The sequence below is a fragment of the Mandrillus leucophaeus genome, unplaced genomic scaffold, assembly GCF_000951045.1.
Source record: "Mandrillus leucophaeus isolate KB7577 unplaced genomic scaffold, Mleu.le_1.0 Scaffold17, whole genome shotgun sequence".
In the NCBI taxonomy this organism is placed as follows: Eukaryota; Metazoa; Chordata; class Mammalia; order Primates; family Cercopithecidae; genus Mandrillus; species Mandrillus leucophaeus.
The window spans coordinates 3,633,194-3,656,514 of NW_012101698.1; the positions used below are offsets into that span (position 1 = coordinate 3,633,194).

Genomic DNA, 23,321 nt, shown 5'->3' on the forward strand with positions numbered 1-23,321 from the left:
CAGTGGGACAATCTCAGCTCACTGCAACCTCTGCCTCCCACGTTCAAGCAATTCTCCTGCCTCAGACTCCCAAGTAGCTGGGATTACAAGCATGTGCCACCAGGCCCAGCTAATTTTGTATTTTTAGTAGAGACGGGTGTTTCTCCGTGTTGGTCAGCCTGGCCTCGAACTCCTGACCTCAGGTGATCCGCCTACCTTGGCCTCCCAAAATGCTGGGATTACAGGCGTAAGCCACCAGGCCCAGCCAATTTTTTTTGTTTCTGAGATGGAGTCTCACTCTGTCACCCAGTCTTGAGTGCAGTGAGGCAGTCTCTGCTCACTGCAACCTCCGCCTCCTGGGTTCAAGCAATTCTTCTGCCTCAGCCTTCTGACTAGCTGGGACTACAGGTACATGCCACCACGGACAGGTAATTTTTGTTATTTTTGCAGAGACAGAGTTTCACCATGTTGGCCAGGCGGGTCTTGAACTCCTGACCTCAAGTGATCTGCCCACCTCAGCCTCCCAAGGTACTGGGATTACAGGTGTGAGCCACCATGCCTGGCCTAATTGTATTATTACTGATATATAGGAAAACTTCTCTCTTATCTTGCTAACTTACTGAGCTCTCTTACCAGATTTTCACTTCACTGTCTTGGATTTTCCTAAATTGCTTCCCCTTTCAAAATTTACACAACTTGTTTTCCACCTTATCATATTGACCAGCACCTCTAGAGCAATGTGGAATTGTGTAGCCTCTTTGCCTTGCTCCTCAATTTAAAGGAAGTAATTCTTGTATTTCACTATTAAGTATAATGCCTGTTTTTGGCTTCTTTTCAATCTCTTTTCTCAAATTGCAAATATGACTCTGTATATTTAGCTTATCAAGAATTGTTATGAGGAATAAAGGATGAATTTTATCAGATATTTTTATTAGCATCTATCCTTCAAGGAAGCAGATTACATGAATAGATTATCATATATAGTAACAATCTTTATTTTCCTGGAATAAACACTACTTTATCATAACATTATTAATAATTTTAATGAACTTTACTAAATTTATTAAAAGTTTATTTTTTTCATCCATTTTCAGAAATGAGGTTAGTTTGATGGCTTAAATGTTTGTGCTTTCCTCACATATTGGTGTCTGGATTATGCCATCCTAATATAATGAGCTGGAAAGCTTTTTACCTCCTTTTAAATCTCTGGAACTGTTTATATAACATAGGAAATATCTATTTCTTTAGTATTACAAATAAACCCAACTGTTTCTCATTACTGTGCTCAGCAGTCCCTTCACCTCTTCTACATTCTTGCAGTTTTCCTTGTGCTGTAAATAATTCCTTCTTAATTCTTTCAGAAACAATTGTGGGTGGCACAATTTCTCAATATTTCCATGTCTGAGCAAGGTTTATTTTGTCATCATCCTTGAATGCTAGTTTGGCTGTATATACAAACTTTCAAAAGCATCTTCCCTTAAGTCTTCGAAGATACTGCTGCATTTCCTTGTACCACCCAGTATTAGAGACGCATTGTTAGATGTCAATGTGTTTCTCATTTTTCGTAGATTACCTATTTTATCTCTTTGAACACTGGAGGTTTTTAGGCTCAGGGGGTTAAGCCACTCAACACTTCACTAACCCTTTTAGTCTGAAGATCTACATTTTTCTTCACATCAGAGAATATTTCTCCTATTCCTTCTAAATTAATTTCCATTTTTCATCTCATAGTATTAAGAAGATATTGGGAGCTGTAGATATCTTCTTCCTTGTTAGCTTTTCTGTTATGTTTTCCAGTCATTTGCCCCTGTAGACTCTGTATTACCTACATGAACATTATTTACAGTCAGTTTTAGATTTCTGCTTGGCCTTTCTGCAGCTTGCTCACGGGGGGCTTTCATGCTCAGTGAACATGAAGTATTCCTAACTTTGCCTGAAAAAGCCCGGTTAGGGAGACAAGTTTAATGGGGAAAGGATCTACCATCCAAACTAGAATTTTTTTTTTTTTTCACCGTGTATATCAATTTACCCCCTTATAAATGCGAACAAATAAGAGGGCAGTAACCTTCATGCGTGATTTCAAACGATCTAGGGAAAGACATTTTAAAAAAAACAAACAAACATGGTTCAAGGAAAATAGCCATACTCATGTTGATGACAGTGTTAAGTGTTAATTTCTTTGAAGCACAATAGTACAAGATCCAATTTTAAACATGATCTGGGAGTCCTACTTCTATGAATTTAATGTACACAATTATCAGAATAAATACTCAAAGATTTATGTGCAAAAGTATTCATTTCAGCTTTGTTTCAGAGAAAACAATGTGGAAACAACCTATATTCTCATCAGTAGGAAACCAGATTCACACATTTAAAAGCAATTTAAAAGAACAAGATAGAAGCACATGTACTAGCATTGATAAATCTCTAACACATCTTGCTGAGTAAAAAAACATATTTTTTATGTTTTAAAAGCCAACATAATTTATATTGTAGAGATTCATTTATATTATGTAAATATAGTATAAAGTTCTAGAATATGCACAGACTGTCATCTCTGGAAAGTAAAGAGATAATGAAATTAGAAGTGATGGTCGAAGAAAAATTCAGATCTGCCTGTAGTGTTACAATGTTTTAGAGAGACAATATAAATATAATTACCTTTGTAATTTGAAATTAATTTTAAAAGAGGAGTAAGGTAGATCAATAAGTAACAATATGAAAACTATCTTAAATTAATTGTCAAGTGAAAACACAATGTTTAAATACTGTATAGAAGACTCATTTGTCGGCCGGGTGTGGTAGCTCAGGCCTATAATCCCAGCACTTTGGGAGACTGAGGCAGGTGAATCACCTGAGGTTAGCAGTTTGAGACCTGCCTGGCCAACATGGCGAAACCCCGTCTCTACTAAAAAATACAAAAAAAATTAGCCTGGCATCGTAGCGCATCCCTGTAATTCCCACTACTTGGGAGGCTGAGGCAGGAGAATCGCTTGAACCCGGAAGGCTGAGGTTGCAGTGAGCCAGGATAGTGCCACTGAGCTCCAGCCTGGGTGACAGAGTGAGACTCCATCTCAAAAAAAAAAAAAGAAAGACTCATTTGTGTAAGAAAAAAAGTGAGAGTTATATGTGTATACGTATATGCATATACAAATATGCATAAAATATTCCTGAATAATATCCAAAAAGCTGGTAACATGGATTGTCATCAAGAAGGGGACCTGAGTCATAGTTAGGATGGAGGAAGACTTATCTTTCAGTGTCTTCTTTTGTGAACCATTTGGGCTTTTTACCATATATATGCACTAGTTAATATTTTTTCTTTTGTTAAAGAAACCATGATTTCCATATATGAACATACACCTTTAGAATATAGGTCTAGAGATTTTCCGTGCTCGTGGAATTCTGAAGTAACTCACAAACTATAAACAAAACCAACCCATTATTTTTAAATCTCTCAGGAGCCTGAGAACAAGGGTGATCATTCAAAGGTACGAATATACACTGCTCCTTGCATGATTCAAGAGCATCAGGAGACCCTGAAACGACTGTCTGAGGTCTGGCAAAAGGTCTCTGAACAGGATGATCTCATTCAAGAACTTCGAAATAAGCTGGCCTGCAGTAACGCTTTGGTAAGTGCCTTCTTCTAGAAATGTCTCTGGGAGACCCTCAATCAAGACATGGGGAGAGAAAGGAGGGAAAAAGAGTCACCTAAATTAATCTTTTTCACCAAGAATCCTCAAATGTCTGATATATACTTGCCTTCCCACTTTGTTCATATTCTCCATGATAATGCCTCTCCCCATCCACGTAGTTTGAAATTCTAAAGAATCTTAAAATCTCTCACACAACAACCTAAATGCCCATCAGTCGGGAAATGGTTAAAGAGATTAAGAGAATAATTAAAGAGATATCCCTATTGTGGAATAATATGCAGCCAGTAAAATCAACTAAGCACATCTGTAAGAGCTGCACGGAAGGAGCTTTGTGACTTATTGCCGAGAATAAGTTGCAGAATTCCATGTATAGTTCAGTCCTACTTTTGTTTTATCTCTAATGATAATACTAATATGTAAGTACAAACTGAATTTTCAATACTGTCCTCTCCCTTAGTGGAAGTGAGAGAGGGGGGAATAAGTGAAGAGGGGGTTTCACTTTTCCATGCTTGGGTTTTATTTGAATTATTTTCAACAAATTCAAAAAAGCATAAAATTAAAACCAAAATTTCGTGGTTTTTTAATTTTTGAAAAAAGAAATTACACACACAGTCACACACTCCATAAGGAACCTCCTTCTTTAATTCTCAAACTTTGTATCCTGTCCTCTGACAGATTAGGTACATCTCTCCATCACAGCCCCTGAAGAACCTTCTTCTGCCTCATCAAATGGACCAAACAGAGGTTTAGGAGAGAGTGCAAGTGTGGGCATTGATGAACTTGAGACAGATCACATACGCCTTAGAAAACCTTGATGTCAGATGGGGAGCTTAACTCCTTCTCCCTACCTACCCCACAGGGAATGCCTGATGAATTGTATAATTCTGCAACAAACTTATGCCACAGAAAGGAACACTCTGAAATAATAATCATGGTAACAAGCATGTTTCATTGATCATCCGGCATAACCGATCTAAGCTTATTTGCAGGTTCTGGAGCGTGAAGAGGCTTTGATAAAACTACAAGCCGACTTTGCTTCCTATACAGCTACCCACAGATACCCTCCTAGCTCCTCAGAAGAGTGTGAAGACATCAAAAAGGTGGGAGAAATTTGCCGATCTGTGCCTACCGGGATCGGGCTGAGCTGGGTTTGATTCTGGGCTTTCCTACTTATTTTTTATTTTTATATGACAGTTTATATTTTATTTTATATCTGTATGACCTTGGTTGGCCCTGCCACAAGGATACTGTGTATAATGTATACCAAACTCCAAAGACAGGCTGCATTCAGTTTTGGAATTGCACGTGTCTCTTAACCCACTTCTAACAGTACACCTAAGCAAGAGAATACTTCTGTTGCCTTGCTAGATTCAAAAGGACCATCCAGCCTCCTAGTGTCTGGCTGGAGTTGAAAAGTAGCTAATTTAGGAAAGATTATTAATCCAAATTTATTCCCCCTGCTTTTTTTTTTGTTTGTTTGAGAACTCTGTGTTTGCAAAATTCAAAACAGTATCGAAAGTTGATTCTAATAATAAATAAGCAGTTAAACCATGTAAACAAATAGCAAGAATTGATTGGCCAGGTGTGGTGGCTCATGCCAGTAACCCCAGAACTTTGGGATGCCAAGGCGAGCAGATCACTTGAGGTCAGGAGTTTGAGACCCACCTGTCCAACTTCGTGAAACCCCATCTCTCCTAAAAATACAAAAATTAGCCAGGTGTGGTGGTGAAGGCCTGTAGTCCCAGCTACTAGGGAGGCTAAGGCAGGAGAATCACTTGAACCCAGGAGGTCGAGGTTGCAGTGATCTGAGATCACACCACTGCACTCCAGTCTGGGCCACAGAATGAGACTCCATCTCAAAAAAAAAAAGATGAACCAGGAGTTAAAACATGGCCAGGTGTCCTCTTAGGTGAGGTCCTGTTAAGTCAGCTGTGACTGAACTTGGTACCTGGCAAAGCCAGCCACAGGAGGCCACGCTGGGCAGGTGCTGGCATGCCTGCATGCCCCAAGACTGATGCCAAAATAGGGGTGAAGTGGGGTGGCAGAGGGAATAAACAACACGTCAGCTCCCCAAGGGGTTCTCTAGTGGGGGAGGAGGAGACTCTCCTCTTTCCAGGACTTTCCAATCCCAGAAACTTGGTTGAACAAGGGATCAATATTGAACTTTGTAATTCTTCCTTGGACATCTGTCAATATTTATTTTAAAGATCAGTTACATGTTATTCACATCCTGACCTAGAGCAAAAATCTCATAAGACTCCATTTTTTTAATGATACAAACTTCCCCAAGAAGCAGAGTACATCTTCCCCCATCGTGCTGTTTCCTTTCCAAAGCCTTCATGCTTAGCAACGAGAGACCCACGCCAGCTTTTTCCAGCAGGCCTCTCCTCCCATCGGCCAGTGTGGCACAGTGTGGGGCTTTGAGTCCCTGCAGTGCCCACTCCTGGGTCCTCTCCCCAATATCCCTGATGCCCAGGCAACGAATTGCTCCTCCCCAGCCACATGCTCCTGCCTTCTTTTGATGAGGAAGACAATCCCCTCTCCTTCAAGGTAGAAGCCAAAGGCCTTGCAGAAGGGCCCCAAGCCCCATGTGATGTGACCACCAGCTCCTCACCCCTCCTCCAGCTCTCCCCATCGCCTGCTCCGTGCCAGCCGCGCTTGCCTCCTACATGTTCCCTCCACAGGCCTTGTCTCTGGCTAGTCTCCCCGCCTGAAAGCTCACCTCCAGCAAGTCTCAGCTGAGAGGCCATCTTTGCAGGGAGGCCAGCCTATTGTCCTACTTAAAATTACAACATGCACCTCACCCACCCATGCCCTTCCATTCCCCTTCACTCTTCTGTTTCCCCCATAGCACTTATCAACTGTTAGCATTTTCTGTAAGTCACTACTTATTATGCTCTTCATCTCACCCACTAAGGCGGCTCTGCGGGGACAAGGATTTGTCTGTGTCTTTTGCTCCACATTATTTGCTTTGAAAACATTAACAGAGTCATGCCCAGCACCCAGGACAGTGCCGGGCACACAGTAGATTCTCCATAAACAACTGTCTGTCTCAGGGAGGAAGGAATACAGGGATGGCTGCTTTTATGTGTATTCCGTGTGAGCCTGAGAAGTCTGCAGTATCCTTTTGTTTTATTCTGTTTTTAAAAAAAATGTAATTGAGATACAGTGGACAAATTCACCACTGGTTTTTAGTATATTCACAACATTGGGCAATCATCACCACTACCTAATTCCAGAACATTTGTGTCACCCCAGAAGAAACCCTGTACCAGCAGTCACTCCACGTACCCATCCCCTGGCCCCCAGCAACCGTTACTCTACTACTCTGTCCCTACCGACTGTTGTGTGTGGCCGCTGGGCATTTTAGAAAGCATTCTCCATTGTCTCTCATCTCCTCATCCTGCCCTATTCTTCCATCTGCCAGATACTGAAGCACTTGCAGGAGCAGAAAGACAGCCAGTGCCTGCATGTGGAGGAGTACCAGAACCTGGTGAAGGATCTGCGCATGGAACTAGAGGTCGTGTCGGAACAGAAGAAAAACATCATGAAGGGTAAACCAGGGTGGCAGGCTGTGGCAGGGGAGCCAGATGGAAGCCTAGCTCTCCCCTGAGCATAGACTCTGTCCCGCCCCATGGTAGACATGATGAAGCTGGAGCTGGACCTGCACCGACTGCGGGAGGAGACATCTGCCCACATTGAGAGGAAGGATAAGGACATCGCCATCCTGCAGTGCCGGCTGCAGGAGCTGCAGCTGGAGTTCACCGAGACGCAAAAGCTTGCTTTGAAGAAAGACAAGGTAAAATGAGGAACACTGGTTGGATTCCCAGTGGGGCAGGTGTGAGGCCATGCCCTGGCAGGAACCGGTTCTGCCTTCACCCACCGTGATTGCTTTGGGAGCCTCAACATAAGCACAATGAGATGGTGGCTCTTCAGGCCCAGGTGCAATTCTAAGCACTTCTTTGGTATTTCTCATCATACATAATAAATGAATCTGATCATGCAGGGACCAAAACAGAGGCACTGACTTTTCCCAAGCCCCGCAAGGTAGCAAGAGCATTTGGGACACACTTACTTGCATGATTCCCTTATACTCTTTTTATGCTTGATAGTGGAAGGAAATGATATAAAATAATAGGTAGCCTTACTAAGAATTTCAAGTGAATTTCACTTTTAAAATTACAAATATCTGGCTGGGCATGGTAGCTCATGCCTGTAATCCCAGCACTTTAAGAGGCCGAGGTGGGGAGATCCCTTGAGCCCAGTTTGAGACCAGCCTGAGTAACATGATGAAACCCTGTCTCTACAAAAAAATGCAAAAATTATCTGGGCACGGTGGTGTGCATCTGTAGTCCCAGTTACTTGGGAGGCTCAAGTCATAGGATCATGTGAGCCCCTTGAGCCCAGGAGGTGGAGGCTGCAGTGAGTCGTGATCATGCCATGCACTCCAGCCTGGACCTAGAATGAGACCCTATCTCAAAACAAACAAACAAATTACAAATAGTTTATGAATATGTAAATAGGCAGTTTGAAAATATTAATGGAGCTGTGCCCTAAAAGAACTGTTACTGCCAACATAAATCAAGTTCTTAGAAAAACCTAGAAATGGAACCAAGAACAGAAAGGTTGTGAAACCAATGCAAGCTTTTGTAAGCAGTACTATTCCGACTCTGAACTTCCGTGAGAGCTATTAAAAATAATCCAGCTGAGGGCTGGGTGCAGTGACCCACACTTGGAATCCCAGCACTTTGGGAGGCCGAGGCAGGTGGATCACTTGAGGTCAGGAGTTCAAGACCTGCCTGACCAACATGGTGAAAGCCCATCTCTACTCAAACAAACAAACAAAAAAACCACAAAATTAGCTGGACATGGTGGTGCACGGCTGTAATCCCAGTTACTTGGGAGGCTGAGGCAGGAGAATGACTTGAAGCCGGGAGGGGAGGCTACAGTGAGTCAAGATTGCACCACTGCACTCCAGCCTGGGCAACAAGAGTGAACTCTGTCTCAAATAATAATAATCACCATCATCATCATCCAGTTGATAGGCTGGCTGGTCAGGAAAACCTCCTGTTTCAAGGCACAGAGGAGATATGCCCATCAAAACAGAGGCATTTGGAGAGATGATGACAAGGCACAGAGTCTGGGTAAACAGCTTTGAGTCATTTGTATATTCACTCCACAAATATTTTTAAGCCCTGAGATATGCCAAGCACTGTCCTAGACACTAAGAATGTAATAAAACCTGCAACATGCTGCCTCTCATGGAGCTTGCACTCCTGTGTGGGGAGACAGCCAGTAAACAAAATTAATATATAATACTGATACACCCACGTCAGACACTGGTAAACCCCTCCGACAGCTTGGTGGCGCTTTTACACAGCGTGATCAGGGAAGTCCTCTCTGATAAGGTGCCATTGGGGCAGAGATTTGAACGAAGTGAGGGAGCCACCCAGGCAGAGGTCTGGTGGAAGAATATTCCAGGCAGAGGGAATAGCAAGTGCAAAGGCCCTGAGGTGGGGTCTGCTTGGAGTGTTCCAGGAGCTCAGCGGAAGCAGAGCGGGGTGGGGGTGGCAAGAGGTGAGGTCAGACAGGTAGCCTCGGACCAGACCATAGGGTGATTGTCAGGACTCCCTCCTTTTTCTAAGAGATGGAAGCCAGTGGAGGGTTTTGAGCTGAGGCAAAAGATCTGACTTGCACTTTTAAGATCCCCGCCTCTAGCTGGGTGCAGTGGCTCATGCCTGTGATCTCAGAACTTTGGGAGGCCAAAGTAGGAGGATCACTTGAGCCCAGGAGTCTGAAACCAGCCTGGGCAACATGGTGAGACCCCATCTCTGCAAAAAGAATGTTTAAACTAGCTGAGTGTGATGGCCACCCCTGTAGTCCCAGCTACTCAGGATGTTAGCGGTGGTAGTTATCCATATGGGTCTATAGCAACCTCAGATCTTGCCTCCTTAGAAGAAAGAATTTGACTGAGGGACAGAAGGCAGAAGGAGAGACTGAGGCAAGTTTTAGAGCAGGCAGGAGTGAACGTTTTTTAAAAGCCTTAGAGCATTAATGAAAGGAAGGAAAATACACTTGGAAGAGGGCCAAGCAGGTGACTTGAGAGACCGAATGCCGTTTGACCTCTTGACTTGGGGTTTTCTTACTGCAACCTGCCAGGTTCAAGCGATTCTCCTGCCTCAGCCTCCCAAGTAGTTGGGATTACAAGTACCCACCACCATGCCTAGCTGATATTTGTATTTTTAGTATGAGATGGGGTTTCACCGTGTTGGCCAGGCTGGTCTCTAACTCCTGACTTCAAGTGATCCACCTGCCTCGGCCTGCATATACTCCTGGGGTCCTACATTACTTCTCACCATTCTCCTAACTCCTGAGACCTTACCCAGGAATCTGCTGCTCACCAGTTTCAGGTGTTTTCTATCTATTAGGAGCCTGCCTTTCCCTGGCACCAGCTGTGACCAATTATTACTTTAGAGTGACAATTAACAACCTCCTGACTATCACCTGATGGTCGCCCGACAACCCTGGTGTATGTGGCAGGGGAGCCCTCTCCTGCCCTGCTCACACCTGACTAGCTACCTGCTGTAAAGGGAGGCTGAGATGGGAGGATCGCTTGAGCCTAGGAGGTTATAGCTGCATTGAGCTATGGTCGTGCCACTGCACTCCAGCCTGAGCAACAGAATGAGACTGCCTCAAAAACTAAAACTAAACTAAGATAATAAAAGACCAGGCATGGTGGCTCAGACCTGTAATCCCAACACTTCGGGAGGCTGAGGCAGGTGGATCATTTGAAGTCAGGAGTTTGAGACCAGCCTGGCCAACATGGTGAAACCCCATTTCTACTAAAAAGACAAATATTAGCCAGGCGTGGTGGCGTATGCCTCTAATTCCAACTGCTTGGGACGCTGAGGCAGAAAAATGGCTTGAACACGGGAGGCTGCAGTGAGCCAAGATCATGCCATTGCACTCCAGCCTGGGTGACAGAGAGAGACTATGTCTCAAAAACAATAAGAATAAGAATAAAGACTCCCTCTCTTGACGGTGTGGAGAATAGCCTGAGGGGAACAGGAGTGGAGGCAGGGAGGTTGGCCCAATGTCCAGACAGGGGATGCCAGTGACTTGGATGAGGGCTTGAGACAACCTTTCATTGCCTTCATCCACCGCCGCTCAGAGCTTTCCCAGCATTTGCATTTTGCTTTCTTCAGTTCCTCCAAGAGAAAGATGAGATGCTGCATGAGCTGCAGAAGAAACTGACACAGGTTCAGAACAGCTTCCTGAAAAAGGAGAAGGAGCTGGAGAAGCAGCAGTGCATGGCCACAGAACTCGAAATGACGGTCAAGGAGGCTAAGCAGGACAAGTCCAAGAAGGTGGAGTGCGAGGCCCTACAGGCTGAGGTCCAGAAGCTGAAGAACAGTCTCGAAGAAGCCAAGCAGCAGCAGAGGCTGGCTGGTGAGGCCCCCGCAGGTGCTGTCCCCACCACACTTTTCTGTGGGGCTAGAGCAGCCCTAGAGCAGCCACCTTCTCTCTCCCAGAGGCCACTTCCCTCGCCCCCTCCAGTGTCTCACTGCAGACCTTCTCAGGGCCTCATCCTACACCTCACAGCAGTGGCCACCACCCTCTTGTATTCCTTCACCCACTCCCAAGCTCACCTGCCCTCTGGAGTCACCCACCCACCATTCTCCCAGCAGTCTTGCCTGAAGACCCTGGGCCTTCCTGGCCACAGGGAGGCAGGGCTCTGTCCTTTGCACCACATTCCTCTCCATCTTCTCCAGGCCCTCATCACACAATTTGCTTCTCCCTTCCCTGGCTTTTTATTCCCTTTCTCCTTTTTGCCCCCAAATACATTCTGTTCTGTGCAGCTTGTACTGTGGATGATGTCCTTGTCCCTCCACAGAGCCTGCTTTCTCAGAGGTCACCAATAACTTCTTGCCTTAGGTACAGGGTTTCTCTGGGGGTGATGAAAATGTTCTGGAATTAGATATTGATGATGGTTGCATGACTTTGTGAGTATCCAAGAAAACCACTGAATTGTATACTTTTAAAGGGTAAATTTGCCAGGCACGGTGGCTCATGCCTAGAATCCCAGCACTTTTGGAGGCCTAAGTGCGTAGATCACTTGAGCCCAGGAGTTCAAGATCAGTCTGGGCAATGTGGCAAAACTTTATCTCTACAAAACACAGAAATTAGCCAGGCATGGTGGTGGGCACCTGTAGTTCCAGCTACTTGGGAGGCTGAGGTGGGAGGATCACTTGAGCCTGAGAGGTCAAGGTTGCAGTGAGCTGAGATTATGCCAGTACACTCCAGACTGGGCAATGGAGTGAGACTCTGTCTCATAAAAAGTGGAGGGGGGGTGCTAAATTTATATTACATGAATTACTTATCAATTTATAAGATAAGATCCAAGCTTGGCTTCCTTCTTTACCCTCCTTTAATGCTGTGTTCCTTGATGCTATTGGCTACTTATGCCTCAAATCTTGTTTCTCAGCTTTGGAGATATCACAGGTCCATCCTTCTACTACAAACCTCCCCATCGTTCTCTTTTCTCTCCTGCTTTGACTGTAGTCATCTAGAGACTCTCCCCTTCTTACTCATTCTTCAGTGAGCTCCCTCCTCTGTGTAGCTCCCTTTCTCTACAGGTAACTCCAAAACTTCAAGCCCCAGCTCTAACTTTGTAACTGCCTTCCCCTCATACCCGGTGGAAGCAAAGGCATGGGCTAGAAGAATATTGCTGGAAGTTTTTCTCTATTCTAATGTGTTCCAATTTTCCTGAAGCAGTTTTTCTTTTATGTCAGATTCCTGCTCAAGAACCCGCTAAATCACATCTAAGCATTTCTCTTAGGCTTCCAAAGTCCTCCAAAGCCCCCGCTCATCCATCCACTTATTCAACTCTATCACCCACCATTCCTCCCCATTTCCCTTTCCGGTCAAACTGATGTCTTCTACCCTCCTCCCACACACCTTCCCCATTCTCCTCACCAGGCATCTGCTCTAACAATCCCCGCCCCTGGAATTCCCTTCCTCCCACTTCTTTTTCTACATCTCAGCTTCTGTTTCTCCACTCATCCATCTCCAAGCGCTCTGGCCCATGTGGATCTCTCTTCCTGAACCCGGTCAGTGTGAGTTTAACATGACAATGTTCTCTAGGACGGTGGGCCGGTAACCCTCCCTCAGGAGCCTCTAAACTCCAGGAGGGTCAGGATTTGTCCCCAGTGACAGAATGAGTTGCACATGAGTTACTGAGAAATTTCTACCAATGTGTTTAATTTTAGTCCAGAAGGTGTCCACAGCTGAGGGGTAGACAAAGACAGATAATTTAATAGGGCTCTTTAGGACTGATCGTGAAATAGAGAGAAATGAGGACAGACTGGGAATTGAAGTAGAGCACAAAATGAAAGGAGAAACTCTTCAGCCAGGCTGATAACAGTGTGATCTTCATACACCCTCCCTTCTCACATGGCCATCTCCCCACTTCCGCAGCTCAGCAAGCAGCCCAGAGCAAAGAAGAGGCTGTGCTGGCAGGCTGTCACCTGGAGGACACCCAGAGGAAACTGCAGAACGGCCTCCTCCTGGACAAGCAGAAGGCAGACACCATCCAGGAACTACAGCGAGAACTTCAGAAGCTGCAGAAGGAGTCTTCGATGGCTGAGAAGGAACAAACCTGCAACAGGTGCCCAGGCTCACCTCCAGAGAGAGGTTCTGTCCCTCTTGAGCCAGCCGGGCCCTCTGTGGGCAGCTGCCCAGGCATGGGAAAGCAAGGACTTCCCATGGGGTCAGCTCTGCAATCTGCCCACATGGGCACTGAAGTCTGTCCTCCTGTGGCTGTTATTTTGCTTTAGAAAACGGGCGGAGGAGCTGTCATCAGAACTCTCTGAAGCCCTGAGGAAGCTTGAAAATTCAGACAAGGAAAAGAGGCAGCTTCAGAAGACAGTGGCTGAGCAGGATATGAAAATGAATGACATGCTCGATCGTATCAAGCTCATTCAGCACCAGGTGTGACGGGCAGGCAGACAGCCCATTCAAGTGCTTGCTCTGCTTAAGATAAAACACAGGCCAGGAGCAGTGGCTCACACCTGTAATCCCAGCTCTTTGGGAGGCCAAGGCAGGCAGATCACTTGAGCCCAGGTGTTCCAGACCAGCCTGGGCAACATAGCAAGACCCCACCTTACAAAAAAAAAAATACAAACATTATCAGGGCATAATGGCACATGCCTGTAGTCCCAGCTACTTGGGAGGATAAGGTGAGAGGATCCCTTAAGCCTGGTCGATTGAGGCTTCAATGAGCTATGATCTCACCACTGCACTACAGCCTAGGTGACAGAGTGAGACCCTGTCTCAAAAAAAAGAAAAAAGATTAAATATATCAGACATTATTTGGGAAGATGTCACTACCAATCCATGCAAATTAATTGACCAGAATTGTGTTAGTATGCTAAGCCAGCCTCTCAGCACCAGCTCCCATTACCAGTGAGAAGCATTTTCAATGGTTAACCTTAAAATTAATCAAACAACAGTGTTGTTTTTTCCAGGATTCAAAAGCTATTCTTATCAGTCAATGTATTTATTTTTTAAATAGTGCCCCGCAGCAGGAGATAATTGTCAGTCAATTTAAAGTCTTTGATCTCTGAATTACTCTTTTTATGCTCTTCTAATATTTTTTAAACTTCATTCAAAAAGGTTTTTGATAAAGATTTGGAATCTTCCAAATCTTTGGGAAGAATTGATGGGAAAGTAGGAGAGAAAGCCAGTGCTTAGGAATTGGATCAATAAATAAAATAAATTGCTATATCTGACTGAACAAAGAAAAAATGTTACAGACATTAGAGGAAACCTTTTATTTTACGTATGCTATATAACTAAGGAATTGTCTTCTTATTCATTCCAACCATGCCCTATGTGCAGTTGTCTGTATTTTTCCCCCAAATATAATATAGTCTAAGACAGTCTTTCAGCTCAGTCTTTATTTTTTCAGCACAGGGAGCAAGAATCCACCAAATGCAAGTTAGAAGATGATCTTCAGGAGGCCACAAAGCTACTGGAGGACAAACGGGAGCAGTTGAAGAAGAGCAAAGACCGTGAGAAGCTGATGGAGGAAGAACTTGAAGCTCTGCGGCAGGAATTTAAAAAGAAAGACAAGACGGTGAGTGGAAGAATCCCAGGAGAGCTGGGTCAGGAATCCAGAGTGGGACATGACCCCAGCCGGACCTTGGGGGATGCAGAGGCAATGGATGCTCAGACCTTAGGAAAGACAGGAAGGACAGTGGGAAAGGCCAGCGAGGAGGGGAGTGAGAAGGCCTGAGCTCCCGCAGGGTGGAGATAGAGCTGGGGGAGAGGGAGGATGGAGTGGGGCTTTTATAGTTATCTGAGATTAACACCTCTTTGCTGTGCTTTATTCTTTAATGAGCGAACAGTTGAAAGAGAATTCCAGAAAGTTGGAGGAAGAAAATGAGAATCTCCGAGCAGAGTTACAGTGTTGTTCTACACAACTGGAATCCTCTGTCAACAAATACAACACCAGCCAACAGGTCATCCAAGACTTGAATAAAGAGGTGAGTAGACAGGAACCCCAAGGGAGTGAGGAACTTGAACCCTGTGACCCTTGACCTGAAATCTGTACCCACCTCTCCTCCACACAGAAATGCAGCTAACTGCTCAGCCAACTGTGGATCCTGGGCCACCTGCAGCTCCACTTCCCTCCTGGTTGGCACCTGGTTGCTGAGCCAGAGAAATGTTTCTTCCATATGTGGAAGATCTCATCTCATATCTGGTGGAGCCCCCAAGCTATTTGGGTTTTGGCATCAAGTCTTCCAATGTTCTGTTTTAGACCAGAGTTGAATGAATCCATTTTGGGGGGCAATTTGCTAGGGAACACTTCCAAAACTTGTCATGAAGCACAAAAAGGAGATGAAAGGGGGGACAGTTATTTTTCATTACACAAGTAAAAATGACAGAAAGGAGTAAATAGCATCTGACATACGCTAAGCACTGTGCTTGAATTCAGTCATGATTTATTTATCATCCACTTAAGCTCTTTACATGGCTTCCATCTGCTCTACTGCCAACAAGAGAGACATGATAGAGGAAGGAAAGATGGAGGGCCAAAGTCACTGACCAGCAAGTGATGGGATGAACCACTATTTGAACCTGAATTATCCAGTTCTAACACCTCTTCCCTTTCTCCCTCATGATAAGCAGCCATCCTTTCTCCAGCTAAATCCTTTCCACCTTTCTGGGCAAGAGAAAAATATAACACCTTGGTAGATGGTCTCTTGGGCTACAAATGAAAGGCCAAGCAGCCCTTTCCTATTATTGACAGTAATTAATTTATAAAATACTGTGGAAATATTCTAGAATCAAAGAATCCCAGTATAACTGAGGAACTGAATTTGTAATTGTAATTAATGTTAAGCTTATTTAAATGTAAATAGCCTCATGTGGCTAGTGGCTACTATATTATACAGCACAGACCTAAGGCACTGACTGTTCTCAGAGTTGTCCTCCAGAGATAATAATCTCTCCTTGAGTGTGATCCAGAGTTGAAGTCTGAGTCACTGAGATCCCTAAGGAACCTCCATGAATATATGGGATACTCAGATTCCTACGTGTTTAGTATGAACCTAGTGTCATATTTGCCAAAAGAAAGATAACCAAGTAAATGTGAAAGTAAAAACAATAATTTCAGATTACCTTTAATGAGAATCAGGAAGTTAAGGGATGTGTGTGTGTGTGTGTGTGTGTGTGTGTGTGTGTGTGTGTGTGTAAGCATCTTCAACTTTTAAAAACATCCCTCACATAGAAAAACTTAATTAATTGAAATGGCCATTAGAAAGAAGCTTTGATTATTTTTCTAGAATGCACTTCCTTTCATTAATATTCCATATTTTAATTTGAAAATTTTCCATTTGAAGCCAAGGCAATATACCTTGATATCTTTTTCATCTCTTTGATTCTAGAATATTTCTACAGTATTTTATAAATTAATTACTGTCAATAATAGGAAAGCTCATTTATTTTTTACATATTCAGTCTGTATTTGGACATTTTATTGAACTCACTTATAAGTTGTAATTGTTTTTTAGTTACTTCTCATGGATTTAAGTAGATGATTATATTATTTGCAAGCAACAACAGTTTTCTAATATCTCTCTGCAATATTTATATTTACTTAATTTTTCTTACCTTATTGCATTGGACAGTACCTACAGTTTAATGTTCAACAGCAGCAGTGTTGGCAGACATTTTTTTCTGGATCTTAAAGGAATGCCTCTGTTTTAGTATGATGTTCCCTGTAGCCTTCTTGTTGCTGCCTTTAGCAGTTTTTTTTCAGTTTCACATTACTAAGAGTTTTATTAATATGGATGCTGAATTTTATCAAATGCTTTTTAAAAAAAAATTATTGAGATGATTATATCAACCTTCTTAACCCACTTCCCATTTAGAAAGAAAAAAATTGCAGCTCACTGCTAGTGCAGTATTCTTGGGGCAAATGGGAAATGAGTTAAATAAATAATGTGGTGAATAAAATTAAGTAATTGATCCCAATTTTGGCCTACCCTTGCATTCCTAGTATGAGTCCTGATTGTGCATCATGTCTCATTCTTTTATTATAACATTTGGCACATTCTAAGAAGTGAAATAAGATCAGTATGATTGGAATGCATTGATCAAGGGAGATGTTGGTATATAATGAGATTAGAAAGGAAGCAGGAACAGACATTATGGCCTCTGTTAAGAAATTTGGGGTTTTATTCTAAAAGCAACAGAAAGCCATTGATGGATTTCCTCAAAGGGACAGGGGAGGTGATTTGATCTAAGTCTGCAAAATATAACTTTGACTACTGTGTGGAAATGGATTGGAGGGAGTGGTAGGTATGGAAGTGAAGAGACCATTTAGGAAGCTATTTCTGTCCAGGCTAGAATTTCTGTCCAGTGAAGAAGGAAGGGAGCAAATTCAGGATGTGTTTTGGAGGTCTAGCTAGAATTCACCAGTCTAGCTGATGGAATGGATATGAGAGAAAGTGAGGAATCAGTGATGACTTCATGAAATTCACCTATAAAACCATCTAGACCTAATACCATTGACAGCAGAGAGAGTAGGTCTTTTATTAGAACTTTTACTAGAACTTCTTGATTCTATAATTCACATATTTCTATATGTAGATTTTTAGAATCTTTCTCCAAGCTAAACCACTCATGTTAGCAAAACGTTTTAAAGCTTCCATTTTAGCTTCTAGCTTCACTGTCATTTTTTTTCACCATCCTCAGTTTTAGTGTCTTACCTCTATACTGACATTTCTCATTCAGCCATCACTTATCAAGCACTGACAGTGAATTATAGTTTCTCCAGTGATTCCTCTGGTTTACTGGGCAGACCCTGCTGACTCCATGTTTTTCAGAAGTCCCCAGAAAAGTTGCACTTCTGTTTTCAGAAGACCAAATTATTTCATCTTTAGGAATAGTTTCACCACATTAGGGACTGGAACCCTCCTCCATTCAGGACTCAGCATGTAAAATACAGTGTCAGAAGTCCAATCTACCACTTTTCATCTCACTAATTCCTAGGGCCAAAGGTACTCAAAATTCTATCTGAAAAAGTAATAAACTTGAAACAGTGAACAGTTACTGGAGATAAAACAAGAAAACCCAAAAGAATGTGTTTCTGTGTGCATGGCCACTTTCAGATGCAGGTGTGCTAGAATACCAAAGAATACAAGTCAGGCATATGAATTTCTGCGGTCTCCCTCCAGCTTCCAGACTCAGAAGCAGATATCTGTCCTGTATTTAAAGTATATAAGGTGGCTAGTTTCTCTATGTGTCTATGACAATAACTCATAGTCGTATAGTAAAAGAAAGCCCTTTGTACATGTATCACCTCATTTGATCATCATAAAAACTCCATGAAACAAAATGATTTCAATTTGTGGAAGCAGAAACTGATGCTGGAGAAATAAGTAAATGATAGAACCTGGACCTCAACCCAGATTTTTCTGACTCCAGACTTCAACTTCCTTTTAACTATACCATGAATACTCATTACGAAGTTGAAAACAGACTTCAGTTTTTAAACACACTTCTACCAGAACTACATGTTTCCTAACATGTTGATCAATTGATCCCTAACTCCAAAAATGCAGTATTTCACGTGACAGAACAATGACCATTTCTGAGCATTTCCTGAACCTCTGTCATGTGCCATGCCCTGAGTTACAGCAATGGGGAAACAGCAGGAAACAAAACACAGGCACAGTCCTGCTTTCATGGTACATCAAGTCTAGTGAATTACATCAGGAACTAAGTGAGTCATAAAACACAAAGGAAACGTTGTTATCATGTTCACTAACCTCAAATCGGATTCCAGGTCTTTATCAAAGACTGCAGAGTATGTGAAACGGACTTTTTTGTGTACTTGGTATATCATGCCCCAGCACAGCTGGTACTCCTGGTGTTTGAGGGAAATGCTAACTAGAAAGGGAAATGTGGCCGGGGGTTGCAAAAGAGCCTGGAAAGACAGCTCTACCTTTTACAACAGTGAAGTGAAGATGTGGGTGTTAACACGGACTCTGCAGGTTGTTGCAGACAGGAGAGAGCCTAGCTCTTGTTCATTTCCTATAGTCACAGAGAATGCCTCTATGACCCTGAGCTGGCACCTTGACAGTTCTGTTCTCCCTCCCTAAAGATAGCCCTTCAGAAGGAGTCCTTAATGAGCCTGCAGGCCCAGCTGGACAAAGCTCTACAGAAGGAGAAGCACTATCTCCAGACCACCATCACCAAAGAAGCCTATGATGCATTATCCCGGAAGTCAGCCGCCTGCCAGGACGACCTGACCCAAGCCCTCGAGAAGGTGAGGCCACACCCTCTAGTCTCCAGGGCTGTTTTCAGGCAAGGAAATGTCAAGGTAGTGGGAGAGGCACAGGAGCCAATTTCCTGCCTATTGACTGTCACTGGGGCCATCTCAAACCCTTGTGTGGGCTGGGATGTCTGTGCAGAGAAGGCCTGCTTCCTCTTTGTGAGGCTTGGAGCTGGGTGGAGGGCGGAGGAAGAGGCCAAAGATCAAGGCCAAATCTGGCAAGCCTTTCTGCCCATGGGTGACTCGGGGGCAAGGTTTTCCCAAAGTCTGGATTGTCAGGGAAATTCACGCCCCATCCTGTGCTGAGCATGGCCGGCCCATCAATTCATGGGATTGGAAAGGGAAGAAATGGAGGGAGTGGGTAGGGAGGAGAAAGCAGGGTACAGAAAACCAACCACTGTCATTTCCCACCCCGCTCTGGGAGACTAAGCAATGTGACCATCTGTTTCACCCTGGGCAGAGGACAGGAAGGGACTGGAACCCTCCTCCATTCAGGACTCAGCAGAGAGGGCCAAAGGCTCTGATAGCCATTCGTCCTCTTTGTCTTTTCCGGAAGCTCAATCATGTGACCTCGGAGACAAAGAGCCTGCAGCGAAGCTTGACACAGACCCAAGAGAAGAAAGCTCAGCTGGAAGAGGAAATCATTGCTTATGAGGAAAGGATGAAAAAGCTCAATATGGAATTAAAAAAACTGCGGGGCTTCCACCAGGAGAGTGAGCTGGAGGTGAGGAGCTGCCCGGGGCTTGGGCTGCCTTCCTCGTAGGAGTCCACAAGGTCACCTCTTGCATCCAGAATTATTTAGCACGAAGCCGTTCCCTTGGGCTGATAGGTTCCTTCCACTTTCTTGGCTCCCTGAACTTCAGGCAGAGGCGGCAAAGATCGGAGCATGGGTGCCCTCTGCTGGCTGCTGGGAAGAAAATACCCCCAACACATCTCCCAAGGCCCAGGAAGCACCCTCCGGCCTTGTTGTGGGTCCTGGGGTCAGGGAGGCCAGCTGGAGTCCCCCTCCTCACTTTGCTCTTCTGAGTAGGTGCACGCCTTCGACAAGAAGCTAGAGGAGATGAGCTGTCAGGTGCTGCAGTGGCAGAAGCAACACCAGAATGACCTCAAGATGCTGGCAGCCAAAGAGGAGCAGCTCAGGGAGTTCCAGGAGGAGATGGCCGCCCTGAAAGAGAACCTCCTTGAGGACGATAAGGAGGTGGGCATGCCTCAGCTTCTGCGTGCCTCCTCTCCATGCCTTCAGGCACATCCTGTGGCCACCCAAATGCCAGACAGCCCTTGGTGGGGGTGGGGGAGCCTGGGAGCAAAGGAAAGGTCACCCCCTCCATTTAGCACAAAGCAAGGGCCACAGCTGCTGGTTCAACCCACCTATGTTCTTGTGGCTTTGTTGATAGATACTGAGCAGAATGAAGGACCTATTCTAGAGAAGAGACTGTCGGGTACACCAGCTACCCCGACCTAGTCCACTGGGTACATCCTGACACTTTTGGCAGCCCTGGACCCTACAGTAGAATGGGCTAAGTGACCTTCTGGGCTTGTCCCAGGCCCACCTCCCTGAGCAGTGAAGTTCATGGCAGGAGGCCACAGGACAGCTCAGGTGGTCACTGGGCCTTTGCTCGAATTACAAAGAAGGCATCTTAGGCCAGGCACAGTGGTTCACACCTGCAATCCCTATGTTTTGGGAGGCCAAGGCAGGAGGATTGCTTGAGTCCAGGAGTTTGAGCCCAGCCTGGGCAACATAGCAAGACCTCATCTCTACAATAAGTTTAAATGTTAGCTGGGCATGGTGGCCTATGCCTGTGGTCCCAGCTACTCGGCAGGCTGAGTGGGGGGATAGCTTGAGCCAGGGGGAAGTTAAGCTGCCATGAGCTGTGATCACACCACTGCACTCCAGGCTGAATGACAGGGCAAGACTGTCAAAAAAAAAAAGAGAGAGAGAAAGAGAGAGAAAGAAGGCATCTCTTCCTCTTCCTCCAGATGTTTTTCTTCCATCTGTTAGAAAATTGGCTTAGCATACTTCTTTTTTAGGAGTCACTTTAATGCCTTCACACTGGAAACCAGGATTATAAATGTACGAATCTACTGTGTCTCTGCTATAAATGGTGCCTTCTCAGAAATGTCACCTTTGTGTGAGATGCCACCCACACAGCCAGAGGGGGAGGCCTGGTGGCAACTCCACAACTCTGGCCTCGGGTTGGACAGCAGAGTCGAGTTTTCTTTTCCCAGGAAGACAGAAGAGGCCTGACTCGGAAGGAGGGATGACAGGCCTGTGCTCCCACCTCTGACTGTCTCGTTTTCTTCTTCTACCCAAGCCCTGCTGCCTGCCCCAGCGGTCTGTACCCAAAGACACCTGTAGCCTCTACCGAGAGAACGATCAGATTATGACCAGCTTGGAGCAATGGGCGAAACAGCAGAAGTGAGTATGGGAGGAAAAAGGAAGGCAGGGTCCAAGGCCTGGACTGAGCCGAGGAGCCACACGGGTGCTAAAGATTAGTCACACACACACCTGCACTCCTGGAAAATAGATCCAGTCTCAGTCCACACCCAAGGGACGGGAATAAGATGGAGAGGAGGGCTCAACCCTTCAGGCAGGTCTGGAAAGCCCTGCTGACCTGGAAACAGCAGCGGCAAGGAGGAAGGAGTGCTTTGCTGTGGCTCCGATGTCCTCCTCCTGTCCCGGGATCCAGCTTCAGTGCCTGGCCCTCTTGAACTCATTCCCTTGAACTCACCGGGGCTGACAGGGATTTTGCATAGGAGTTGAGTTCAGAGAGTCCACTGAATGCCCAGGTGCTAGGAAGGCCCCAACTCTGGGGACAGGGTGATGCATGGGGGGCCTGGGATGCAGCTGCCATCCTGCTGAGAACCCAGCGTCCCATTCAGCCCACTGCACCCTTGCTCATAGGAGGCTGGCAACTGGCCACTCTTTTCTCCTGTGATTTTATTACAGGGTCGCCAATGAGAAACTGGGAAACAAGCTCCGAGAGCAGGTGAAATACATCGCCAAGCTGAGTGGTGAAAAGGAGTAAGTCATCTTACATTACCCCAGCAGCTTCCTGGGAGCTGACTGGAAGGGTCAGCAGGGAGCCGGGGCTGGCTTTAGCCCTTGATAGGAGGATCAGCCCAGGAAAGTACTTCAGAAAGACCTCCAGGTCCCGAATCTGCATCTGTGTCACCTTGGGCATATCACTTGACCTCTCAGAGCCTTAGTTCTCTCACCAAAAATCCAAAGGGAGTTTAGTAGTCTTTTTGTTCCTTCCTGCTCTCATGGTTCTCAGAGGTCAAGGGTGCTAAGCAGGGAACAGGCAGTGAAAGGCAGACTGGATTAGTTAGGGCAGGAGCTGAGCTACTCTAACAGATCCCAAGTGAAGGAACAAACAAGGAACATCTCTTCGTGAAATCATCAGGTGAGCAGGCCAGGTTGGAGGAGCCCTTCTGTTCCACCTGTTCATCTGGGGGCCTCTGGTCTTGCTTCCCCTCATGGTCAAAGCTGGGTCCATTAAGAGGGAGGTATGCGAGGAGTGTTACCAGTTTGAGAATGGAGGGGAAGGTATGAAGATCTAAAACCGAGATTTTGGAGGTGGCAAAGTAACAACTAACAACAAGCCTTAGGACAGCGCTTCCCATCCTTTTCTCAGGGAACACTTAGAAAACGACAATACCTTACATAACACCGTGGATACTGTGCAGCTATCAAAAAGAATGAGATCATGTCTTTGTGGAAACATGGATGGAGCTAGAGGCTATTATCCTTAGCAAACTGACACAGGAATAGAAAACCAAATACCACATGTTCTCACTTGTAAGTGAGAGCTAAATGATGAGAATTTATGAACACAAAGAAG

General features: G+C 44.9%; 1 protein-coding gene across 2 annotated transcripts in view; it reads left to right on the forward strand.

The window, feature by feature from the left end:
- Window positions 1-23,321, forward strand: part of PMFBP1 (polyamine modulated factor 1 binding protein 1) — a 68,730-nt gene that overhangs the window by 42,391 nt on the left and 3,018 nt on the right. For both annotated transcript variants that reach the window (XM_011976721.1, XM_011976720.1), the window contains exons 6-19: window positions 3,441-3,611; window positions 4,625-4,735; window positions 7,063-7,189; window positions 7,277-7,434; window positions 10,841-11,084; window positions 13,113-13,302; window positions 13,472-13,625; window positions 14,605-14,772; window positions 15,044-15,181; window positions 19,309-19,473; window positions 20,036-20,203; window positions 20,510-20,677; window positions 21,792-21,895; window positions 22,427-22,501. In XM_011976721.1, the coding sequence (XP_011832111.1) occupies window positions 3,441-3,611; window positions 4,625-4,735; window positions 7,063-7,189; window positions 7,277-7,434; window positions 10,841-11,084; window positions 13,113-13,302; window positions 13,472-13,625; window positions 14,605-14,772; window positions 15,044-15,181; window positions 19,309-19,473; window positions 20,036-20,203; window positions 20,510-20,677; window positions 21,792-21,895; window positions 22,427-22,501 (2,141 nt within the window). The remainder of the gene's footprint in view (window positions 1-3,440; window positions 3,612-4,624; window positions 4,736-7,062; window positions 7,190-7,276; window positions 7,435-10,840; window positions 11,085-13,112; window positions 13,303-13,471; window positions 13,626-14,604; window positions 14,773-15,043; window positions 15,182-19,308; window positions 19,474-20,035; window positions 20,204-20,509; window positions 20,678-21,791; window positions 21,896-22,426; window positions 22,502-23,321) is intronic.